At 37.3% G+C, this 11,735-nt stretch overlaps 1 protein-coding gene across 2 annotated transcripts; it reads left to right on the forward strand.

Annotated features, from left to right (window-relative positions):
* Positions 1 to 4,579: 4,579 nt before the first annotated feature.
* On the forward strand, positions 4,580 to 7,306 carry LOC149012917 (glutathione S-transferase F12-like). 2 transcript variants are annotated; one of them, XM_089160209.1, is made up of 3 exons: positions 4,580 to 4,633; positions 5,814 to 5,862; positions 6,490 to 7,306. In XM_089160209.1, exons 1-3 carry the CDS (start codon positions 4,595 to 4,597, stop codon positions 6,951 to 6,953), a joined length of 552 nt encoding a protein of 183 aa, XP_089016335.1. In that variant the 5' UTR covers positions 4,580 to 4,594; the 3' UTR covers positions 6,954 to 7,306. The 2 variants fall into 2 exon arrangements, with proteins under 2 accessions (XP_089016335.1, XP_089016334.1); XM_089160208.1 differs by having other exon boundaries at positions 4,595 to 4,869.
* The last annotated feature ends 4,429 nt before the right edge of the window (positions 7,307 to 11,735 follow it).

Below are 11,735 nucleotides of genomic sequence, written 5' to 3' on the forward strand. Positions count from 1 at the left end.
ACCCAAAAAATTAAATCTTGGGAAAATTTCTACCAAAAAAAAAATCGTGGGAAAATTACATGATTATCCACTATTGAGTTTCATTTTACAACATTATCTACCTTGTGTTTGATTTTACAAAACTAGCCAAATCGGTTCTTTTCATGGATCTTGTTATTTGTTTTGACATTTTTGCCCTTAGCTCCATTATCAACATTGAATCTCTGCTCTCTTCATCTTCCGTACGTCACTAAACTCGATCACTATCCCATTATGAGATTGGATCACCTCCTTGTCAGGAGAGAACAATGTGCTCAAAAAAAAAAATTCAAAGGTAAAACTCTCAATGGGTCACGTGTGGGGCCTGTTGAGATAGATATTGTAATTAATAGCTGTAAATCAATTGTAACCGTAATTGCTATAAAGTCTGTAATAGCTGTAGTTGGAATAATAATAGAAACACAATATTCTTCTTTCTATTTCTAAGATGGTATCATGGTTTTCTTGGTTCTGCTTCTAAAGCCTTTTTCTCCTCTCGTTTTTGTGCTGCAACAGAGGATGTATGGCATCAACGGTTAGGTCATCCCTACCCTCGTATTATCAATTTTTTGAAGAATCAAGATTTGATCAAAGTTACTTGTAAATCAAAGAATACTTGTAATACTTGTCAGATGAGCAAGGCTGCTCAACTTCCTTTTATTAGTTCTTTTACCCGAGCTTTGGCACCTCTTGAGAGGATTCATTGTGATTTGTGGGGCAAATTGCTTGTTCCTAGTGTTCAAAAATTCAGATATTATGCATTGTTTGTCGCTGATTACTCTCGTTAGACTTGGTTATATCCTCTCCGTCATAAATCTGAGTTTTACAATTGCTTTCTTCGGTTTCAAGCTATGGTTGAACGACAATTCAGTTCTAAGATTAAAGTGTTTCAATCGGATGGCGGAGGTGAATTTTCTTTGGGTTTGTTTAGGCAACATTTGGCTGATTCTGGCATTATACATCATGTTTCATGTCGTGGCACTCCTGCACAACATAGTATTGTTGAGCATAAGCATAGGCATTTGGTGGAATTAGGTCTTGCTATGATATTTAATGCTTCCATACCTGCACCCTTCTGGGTAGAAGCTTTTCTAACTGCTATTTACTTGATTAATTCTTTGTCATCTCAAGTATTGGATATGAGTACACCATTGAAGTTGTTGTTTAATCAAGAACCAGTTTACTCTATTTTTCGGGTGTTTGGATTTGCATGTTTTCCTTGTTTGAGGCCTTATGCTGCCAACAAATTTGCTTCACGGTCACTGCAATGTGTTTTTATGGGATACAGTGATCATCACAAAGGTTACCGGTGTTATCATCGAGGTTCTGGGAGTGTGTTTATTTCACGCAGTGTAGTGTTTGATGAAGAATTTTTTTTCCATTCGAAGATAAGGATGATTCTAGTTTTGTGAGTAACAAGTGGATTGTTAGTATGTTGATGGTTGGGTTTCATATAAAGAGGCTGTAGGTGCTTCTGATTATTTTGATAATCGAAAACTTTCTGTTTTGGAACCTTCAAAAGCCTGGTTTGATAGCAGTGATTCAGTTGAGATGTCTTTGGCACCAATTGCAGGTGATGTGTCAAATACTAGGTTAAGTGAACATGGTGAACATGGTAGGCTTTCAAAAACTAGGTTAAGTGAACATGGTGAACATGATAGGCTTTCTAATACAGGTTAGTTGAAGTGTCTTCTCCTACAACTTCATTCGTTTCTAGTGAACATGGTGGGCCTTTTGTTTTAACTTCAGATGGGCTTTCTGTTGTTTCTTCTCAGCCCATGTTGCTAATTGAATCAAATGGTTCTCAGCCCATATTGCTAAATGAATCCAACGGTTCTCAACCCATGCTGCTTAATGAGTCTAATGGATCTGTAGTTGTACCCGTTGGTTCTTCTCATTCCATGGTCACAAGAGCAAAGGTTGGTGTTCTAAAACCAAACCCAAAGTATGCTTTAACGGTTTCCACCATTCCTTCTGAGCCACGAAGTGTGAAAGAAGCTTTGGCTCATCTCGGAGGGTCGACTGCAATGAAAGAGGAGATGGATGCATTAGCGCAAAATGCTACTTGGACTTTGGTTCCAAGAACTTCTTATATGAATATTGTTAGCTGTAAATGGGCTTTTAAATCAAAATTGAATGCTGATGGCACACTAGAAAGGCTAAAAGCCTGCCTGGTGGCAAGAGGTTTTTTGCAACAAGAAGGGATCGATTTCTTTGAGACATTCAGCCCAGTTATAAAACCTACTTCGATTCGTCTTGTGTTGAGTATTGCGACAATGCTGAAATGGACGATTCGTCAACTTGATGTAAAAAATGCTTTTTTACATGGTTTTTTGTCAACACCAGTCTATATGACCCAACCACCACGATTTGTTGATACAACAAAGCCCAAAGCTATTTGTCAACTTCACAAATCTTTATACGAGCTTCGTCAAGCACCACGGGCTTGGTTTGATAGATTTAGAACCTTCTTGCTGGATTTTGGTTTTGTTTGTTGTCCTTTTGACACATCATTGTTCATCTATCGTGCAAATGGGAAACTTTTGTTACTCTTACTCTATGCCGATGACATAGTGTTAACAGGGAATGACTTGGTCTTTCTTATGGATTTTATTACTCGACTTGGAAGTCCTTTTGCAATTAAAGACTTGGGTAGTATGCATTACTTTCTTGGGATCCAAGTATCTAATACTCATCATGGGCTTTTCTTGTCACAAGAAAAATATGCAAGGGATTTGTTACACCGAGCTCAGTTAGAAGATGCAAAACCAATGCCTACACCTATGGTGGCTCGTTCTTCTTCTAGTCATACAACATCTTTTTCAGATGTTACTTTATTTCGTAGTCTAGTAGGAGGTCTTCAATACCTCACCATGACAAGACCGGACTTATCTTATGCGGTTAATTCCGTTTGTCAAGTTATGCATAGTCCGACACAAACTTATTTTGTATTGCTCAAGCGTATACCTCGCTATGTTCATTAATATAAGAAATGTATTTCTATCAAATATGATTGTTAGAGACATCAATATTGCAATTATTTGGTTCTTGGAGGTCTATTAATAGGAGTGCCCCCCCCCCCCCCCAATTTATTGTAAATTCAACAGTTTTAGTCTTTAAGAGAGTTACCTTAGAGAGGTTAACATAAATTTACTTTTGACCCAAAAAAAAGTGAATAAAAATAATTACTTGGGTGATTGCAATTGAAATAAAATTTTCACAAGCGTTTGTTTCAATGTCCACCATATTCGTTGGATTCCAAGCAATATAGCCTTCCAAATTTACCCTAAAATAAAAAATTAAAAAAAAATGTCAAGGAAAATCTGTTAATGGCCATCCTTTTATCACTTTTGAAGAGAAGATCCCAATTAGATTGAGAGAACTTGTATCATTTGATGGGAGAATGAAACCAATTAGAGAACCAAACAATTCTCCCTTAGAGAAAGGTCAGTTGATAAGAATATGACATGAGCTTGCTTGTCTCTCTTAATATAATCTCAGCTTATCCCAAACAAGAAAAGAAAAAAATGGTGTTCACAACCACATCTTTTACAGCCTTAGAACAACAAGTTTGTGATGAACCAACTCTTCACCTACAGCTATATCATGCCCAAAACTATTGCACATAAACACCTTGATTTTAGGTGAATCTTATAGCTCCAAATTCAATTCCAATATTTCCTTTTCTCGTGTTACGCCTAGAATGAAGGAGGAATTGGGAGAATTTTACATGTTTTTAAGAAAGTGGTACATTTACTTGATAGTTAATATACCAAATTTGCCAATGGAGGATTCGTAGAATGGTAAGAAAATGACTTTTCAGTGGAGAGATTGTGGGTTCAACCCTTGTTGGTGGCATCTATAATAGCACATTTGAATAAAAACTAGCAAAAAAATTGAGTTAGGAAAATAAAAACTTTTGATACTTTTTAGCCCATCTCGAAATTTCATTTTTTTGATCATTTTCAGTCCAGTATAAGGAGGACCTGGGGGTACATAAGCCTAAAAGATGAGAAGGAGGAGGGGGGGAGAAGGTTGCTTTTGGAAGAAGCTCTGCATTTACTCCATTAGTTGTCTTATTTGATGGCGGAAGAATCTAATGGACAAAATCAATGATGTTTTCCAATCAACTCAGGCTTCACGACGACACGGCAGTCTGTAAAGACGCAAATATAAAAATAAAAATAGCTGGAATTCAATTGTCTTGCTTCTGCGAGCCCATCTTTGTCTGTACAAGACAGAACACTTAAAAGTGGAAATGATTGGCTACGTGGCTCATATTTGTCCCTTGAAAACAGTTGGTAGCGATGAGTTTATCACTATAACGTGCCATCTTCCAATCTATATTGAATTCCTTACTTCCAACCTACAAAATTTAGGGTTTCGTAAAATTTTCACTCACTACGTTTCAGCATGGGATCATACATGATTCTTATCCAACGGTTGAACACAGAGTACACAACCACGTGTGTGGTCATAAAGACGGAACGATGACTTATTACATGCAACCACCTTTCTGCACAGTTTATGTGGCTATGTATTGTCAACTTTTAGCTTATAAAAAGGGTCAGGATTCATGGCTTTGCAGGAAATATCTGAAGATAGCCAACGTCTTGTGAGGTTTTCTTCTCTGTAGAAACAGTTTTCGATCCTTTTTGTTGTAATCTCTTGAAGCTTCTTGAAAGACCTTTCGAGTAGTAAAAAATGGTGGTGAAGGTCTATGGCCCTGTCGCTGCAATTTGCCCTCAGAGGGTACTAGTTTGCCTTCTTGAGAAGGGTGTCGAGTTTGAGGTCGTTCCTTTAGATCTTGACAACTTGGAGCAAAAACGACCGGAGTTCCTTGCGCTTCAGGTTTTTATCTTTGGCCTACTGTGGTGCAGAGAGAGATGTCTCAGCTTTGTTATATGTTTAATTATCTGTGGGTGTGGTGGATGTGTGTGCATGTGTGGGGAAGGGATGGAGGGTGGTAGACAGAGAGATGCATTTGTTATATTGTTTGTGAATGTCTAAGTGCGAGTGGGTGAGCGGGCACGCAGATCTTCTACATCCAGCCTCTAAATGCCCTGTGGTACCAAGCAATCATCTCGGGTATCATGGGCAAGCGATTCATATCCTCTATAATTCCCAATAATTTTTATGGATTATGTGGTAGTTAATTATTCAAGGGTCACAATTAAAACTCAACTAAGGAGAGAATCTAATGAATCCGTAAAACTTTTTTCAATTTCGTCTCTCCTTTTTTCTTGAGGCGCTTAATTTTAGGGATTCATTAGATTTACTTCTTAGTTGGATTTTAATTGTGCCCGTTGGATAATTATTTACGATGTGTCACAATCCTAAATAAGAACTAAAGGGAATTGCACGAGGCAGGAATTGTAGAGGATGTAGATTCCACGAGTAGGTCATCCAGCGGTGGGATGCATGGATCAACACCTTGCCCATATGCAGAGGATCTAGATCCAGTGGGTGGGTAGGAGAGGTGGAAGAGAGGAGCAGAGGGACGGATATTCAAACTCAAGACTTTCTTGGTCTTACTGCCTCTGCATAAGAAATTGTCATCACTACATTAGAAGCACATCCATTACCCACTAGCTCTAACATCCATAGGAGTGTTTACCTAAATAATAACATTTAGAGTATACCCAATCACCATCTACTTTAAAACAATGAAGTTTATAATTGCACTTCTTTAATGCAATATAGGCTTTTTCTTTCATAAATGGAAAAAATTAAGTTCTTTATTTATTTAGTTCTTTTCCTGATCTTGATTTTGATTTTGTGGAATTTTTTTGTAGCCATTTGGGCAAGCTCCCGTGATAGAAGTTGGAGATTTCAGGCTCTTTGGTAAGATCATCATTTACCAACACCTTACCTTTTTATGTCTTTATTAATTCATTCATTTGGGTATGCTTGAGGCATGCAACAGTACCTATTAAGTTGAAAGTTAAGATAATTTCATAAAGTGATTTACCAATGCTTTTAACGCTTTAAACTGCATGGAAACAGGTCAAGAGTTTACTGTCATGCATCTCCTTGATGGTTAACGTAACTTCTGGTAGTCTTAACTCTTAACAATTTCCAAAATTTTATTCCCAACTTATGGGGGAAAAAATCGATTTACACTGAAAGTTGACGAATACTGGTACTAAATTTTGAATCATGAATACACCTCGTACGATTCCTTAACATAAAAAAGCAGGCAAGATTTCGTACTATTAATTCCAAATAGACCCCACAATAACAATACCTCATGTACCAGATTGAGCTTTCATTTTCTAGATTTGAGTTTGGACCACTAGGACCAAACTTGCAGACCTAGAGGGCCACATACCTTAAGGTGGGGAGGGGACCATTTTAAGTGTTAGTATTTGGATCGATCATACACAGGTAAATCTTTATTGATATTAATTTTAATTCTAGCTTAGCAATAGTTACTTTTTATTTATGCTTAATTATCTTATAACCTTGCAGAGTCGAGAGCAATCATGAGGTACATTGCATCAACCTATGCTGATCGAGGCCCTAATTTGCTGGGAAAGACACATGAAGAAAAAGCTTTGGTTGATCAATGGATTGAAGTTGAAGCACACAACTTCAATGATTTAGTTTTCACTTCAGCATTGCAACTCATCATCCTTCCAAGGTTGGGACAGCATGGGGACATGAACTTGGTTGATGCTTGTGAGAAAAAGCTGGAGAAAGTGTTCGATGTCTATGAGAAGCGTTTATCGGAGTCTAGCTACCTCGCCGGAGAGAGCTTCACACTCGCCGATCTGACCCATATTCCTGGTATTCAACTGGTAATGGATAAACTTGGAATGAGCCATCTGGTGAGAGGAAGGAAGAATGTTATGGCATGGTGGGAGGATATCTCCAACAGGAATTCTTGGAAGGAAGTCAAGAAGCTTATGGGATGCTATTCTGTTGAAGCTTGAACCTCTTTGCTCACTACTAGGCTTATGGCATAATAAGCTATGATTTTACTCCCACCCCCGCAAAAAAAATTATAATAATAGTAAGCTATGAAATTCTAAGTAATGAATATTATTTTTCCTTGAGTTTTTGTTGCTTAATGATAGATTATCATGTATTAGCATGGAATTTATGGATTAATGTAACAGTATTAGTAAGTCTGTGTTGTTCTCTTGCAAATTAAAATGCTAAAATTTTTCTGAATTGATCAATGATCTGTTTGCAATGTTGAGATTGAAGAATTACAATTCTACAAGGTTGTACCAAATTGATTCAATAAAGACCCAAAAAATTAAATCTTGGGAAAATTTCTACCAAAAAAAATCGTCGGAAAATTACATGATTATCTACTATTGAGTTTCATTTTACAACATTATCTACCTTGTGTTTGATTTTACAAAACTAGCCAAATCGGTTCTTTTCATGGATCTTGTTATTTGTTTTGACATTTTTGCCCTTAGCTCCATTATCAACATTGAATCTCTGCTCTCTTCATCTTCCGTACGTCACTAAACTCGATCACTATCCCATTATGAGATTGGATCACCTCCTTGTCAGGAGAGAACAATGTGCTCAAAAAAAAAATTCAAAGGTAAAACTCTCAATGGGTCACGTGTGGGGCCTGTTGAGATAGATATTGTAATTAATAGCTGTAAATCAATTGTAACCGTAATTGCTATAAAGTCTGTAATAGCTGTAGTTGGAATAATAATAGAAACACAATATTCTTCTTTCTATTTCTAAGATGGTATCATGGTTTTCTTGGTTCTGCTTCTAAAGCCTTTTTCTCCTCTCGTTTTTGTGCTGCAACAGAGGATGTATGGCATCAACGGTTAGGTCATCCCTACCCTTGTATTATCAATTTTTTTAAGAATCAAGATTTGATCAAAGTTACTTGTAAATCAAAGAATACTTGTAATACTTGTCAGATGAGCAAGGCTGCTCAACTTCCTTTTATTAGTTCTTTTACCCGAGCTTTGGCACCTCTTGAGAGGATTCATGCATTGTGATTTGTGGGGCAAATTGCCTGTTCCTAGTGTTCAAAAATTCAGATATTATGCATTGTTTGTCGCTGATTACTCTCGTTAGACTTGGTTATATCCTCTCCATCATAAATCTGAGTTTTACAATTGCTTTCTTTGGTTTCAAGCTATGGTTGAACGACAGTTCAGTTCTAAGATTAAAGTGTTTCAATCGGATGGCGGAGGTGAATTTTCTTTGGGTCTGTTTAGGCAACATTTGGCTGATTCTGACATTATACATCATGTTTCATGTCGTGGCACTCCTGCACAACATAGTATTGTTGAGCATAAGCATAGGCATTTGGTGGAATTAGGTCTTGCTATGATATTTAATGCTTCCATACCTGCATCCTTCTGGGTAGAAGCTTTTCTAACTGCTGTTTACTTGATTAATCGTTTGTCATCTCAAGTATTGGATATGAGTACACCATTGAGGATGTTGTTTAATCAAGAACCAGTTTACTCTATTTTTCGGGTGTTTGGAACTGCATGTTTTCCTTGTTTGAGGCCTTATGCTGCCAACAAATTTGCTTCACAGTCACTGCAGTGTGTTTGTATGGGATACAGTGATCATCACAAAGGTTACCGGTGTTATCATCGAGGTTCTGGGAGTGTGTTTATTTCACGCAGTGTAGTGTTTGATGAAGAATTTTTTTTTTCCATTCGAAGATAAGGATGATTCTGGTTTTGTGTGTAACAAATGGATTGTTAGTATGTTGATGGTTGGGTTTCATATAAAGAGGCTGTAGGTGCTTCTGATTATTTTGATAATCAAAAACTTTCTGTTTTGGAACCTTCAAAAGTCTGGTTTGATAGCAGTGATTCAGTTGAGATGTCTTTGGCACCAATTGCAGGTGATGTGTCAAATACTGGGTTAAGTGAACATGGTGAACATGGTAGGCTTTCAAATACTAGGTTAAGTGAACATGGTGAACATGATAGGCTTTCTAATACTAGGTTAGTTGAAGTGTCTTCTCCTACAACTTCATTCGTTTCTAGTGAACATGGTGGGCCTTTTGTTTTAACTTTAGATGGGCTTTCTGTTGTTTCTTCTCAGCCCATGTTGCTAAATGAATCAAATGGTTCTCCGTCCATATTGCTAAATGAGTCCAACGGTTCTCAACCCATGCTGCTTAATGAGTCTAATGGATCTGTAGTTGTACCCGTCGATTCTTCTCATTCCATGGTCACAAGAGGAAAGGTTGGTGTTCTAAAACCAAACCCAGACTATGCTTTAACGGTTTCCACCATTCCTTGTGAGCCACGAAGTGTGAAAGAAGCTTTGGCTCATCCCGGATGGTCGACTGCAATGAAAGAGGAGATGGATGCATTAGCGCAAAATGCTATTTGGACTTTGGTTCCAAGAACTTCTGATATGAATATTGTTAGCTGTAAATGGGTTTTTAAATCAAAATTGAATGTTGATGGCACACTAAAAAGGCTAAAAGCCTGCCTGGTGGCAAGACGTTTTTTGCAACAAGAAGGGATGGATTTCTTTGAGACATTCAGCCCAATTATAAAACCTAGTTGGATTCGTCTTGTGTTGAGTATTGCGACAATGCTAAAATAGATGATTCGTCAACTTGATGTAAAAAATACTTTTTTACATGGTTTTGTCAACACCAGTCTATATGACCCAACCACCTTGGTTTGTTGATACAACAAAGCCCAAAGCTATTTGTCAACTTCACAAATCTTTATACGAGCTTCGTCAAGCACCACGGGCTTGGTTTGATAGATTTAGCACCTTCTTGCTGGATTTTGGTTTTGTTTGTTGTCCTTTTGACACATCATTGTTCATCTATCGTGCAAATGGGAAACTTTTGTTACTCTTACTCTATGCCGATGACATAGTGTTAACAGGGAATGACTCGGCCTTTCTTATGGATTTTATTACTCGTTTTGGAAGTCCTTTTGCAATTAAAGACTTGGGTAATTTGCATTACTTTCTTGGGATCCAAGTATCTAATACTCATCATGGGCTTTTCTTGTCACAAGAAAAATATGCAAGGGATTTGTTACACCGAGCTCAGTTAGAAGATGCAAAACCAATGCCTACACCTATGGTGGCTCGTTCTTCTTCTAGTCATACAACATCTTTTTCAGATGTTACTTTATTTCATAGTCTAGTAGGAGGTCTTCAATACCTCACCATGACAAGACCGGACTTATCTTATGCGGTTAATTCCGTTTGTCAAGTTATGCATAGTCCGACACAAGCTGATTTTGTATTGCTCAAGTGTATACCTCGCTATGTTAAAGGGACTCTTAACTATGGTCTTCGTATTCATCAAAGAAGCTCTTTACAGTTATATGGTTTTTTAGATGCCGACTGGGCCGGTTGTCCTCTTACACGTCGGTCAACAACGGGATTTTGTATTTTCTTGGGTAGCAATTGTATATCTTGGAGTGCCAAGAAACAGCCAACTGTCTCTCGTTCCAGTATTGAAGCCGAATATCGAGCCATGGCTACAACTACAGCTGAGCTTACGTGACTAAGTTTTTTACTATGGGACATCGTGATTTTTCAATTATCACCCGCCATTCTTTATTTTGATAATATGAGTGCTTTACATATGACCATTAATCCCGTTTTTCACGCGCGTACTAAACACATTGAGTTGGATTATCATTTTGTTCGGGAGAAAGTGGCACTTGGAAATCTAATAACGCGTTTTGTCTCTTCAAATCATCAGTTGGCAAATATTTTTACTAAACCTCTTCCTCTTTGTGAGTTTCAGACTTTATGTTGCAAACTCGGTCTTGTACCTTGGCCTAGTTTGAGGGGGGATGTTGAGATATAGATATTGTAATTAACAGCTGTAAATCAATTGTAACCATAATTACTATAAAGTCTATAATAGCTGTAGTTGGAATAATAATAGAAACACAATATTCTTCTTTCTATTTCTAAGAGGGCCCACCACCTATTATATGGTGCAAAAGCTCTAGGGGAGCACATTCTCCTTTGATGGGGAGGTGATTTGGACTCTCTCATTATTGCCACCACCACCATTTCCATGCCCTCGAAATCGTAATAAGTTTAAGGGGAAAAAATCTCCAATGGTGTAACCAAATAATCAAAATAACATCTCTTCACACGGAACATGATGGAGGGAGAACTGAAATGTGATGTCCCACTTCTTTTTATATATTATTTTATCATTGTGTTAGAATGTTTCAATTTTCAAGATTATTAAAAAATCATGGTAGTTGGATCATGTGTCAAGAGGGTTGACTTGATGGTTCATCTAAATGGTTCAAGTGTAATTAAATGATAGCTTAATAGGTCGAGATTTGACATCGCTTGTGAGTCCCACAACGAAAGAATTAGACTGAAACATAAACAAGGAAATGATCAGCATAATTTAATGAACCCGGAGATATTAATATTTACATCCCTATGTGGGCTCTGCGTAAGAAAATAGGGTGGGCCCACAAGCCCATTAAGAAGCCCACTAATTATTTTGTTAAATATATATATATGTATATGTTATGTTATATTAAACTATATTTATTTTATAAAAGATTAAAAGTTAAGGAGAGAGAGAAGGTGGAGATGACACCTCCCCCTCTCTCTCCCAACTCCTCACGTGGAAGACAATGAAGTGTCTTCTAATGCACATACATATGAGATTAATAAAAATGAGAGGAAGTGACAACTAAATGGTATCTTCACCTCGTATTATTACTTTATATAGGTAACTTTGATAAGGTAAAGAA

The sequence above is a fragment of the Hakea prostrata genome, chromosome 6 (genome assembly GCF_041222555.1).
Source record: "Hakea prostrata isolate BN-2017 chromosome 6, UWA_Hpros_2, whole genome shotgun sequence".
NCBI classification, from domain to species: Eukaryota; Viridiplantae; Streptophyta; class Magnoliopsida; order Proteales; family Proteaceae; genus Hakea; species Hakea prostrata.

Bases quoted from the DNA above. Each gene is read 5' to 3' on its own strand.
- LOC149012917 (XM_089160208.1), top strand. From the start codon at position 4,723: ATGGTGGTGAAGGTCTATGGCCCTGTCGCTGCAATTTGCCCTCAGAGG. The intron at 4,870-5,813 runs GTTTTTATCTTT...ATTTTTTTGTAG, and splicing joins CGGAGTTCCTTGCGCTTCAG to CCATTTGGGCAAGCTCCCGT. The intron at 5,863-6,489 runs GTAAGATCATCA...ATAACCTTGCAG, and splicing joins TGGAGATTTCAGGCTCTTTG to AGTCGAGAGCAATCATGAGG.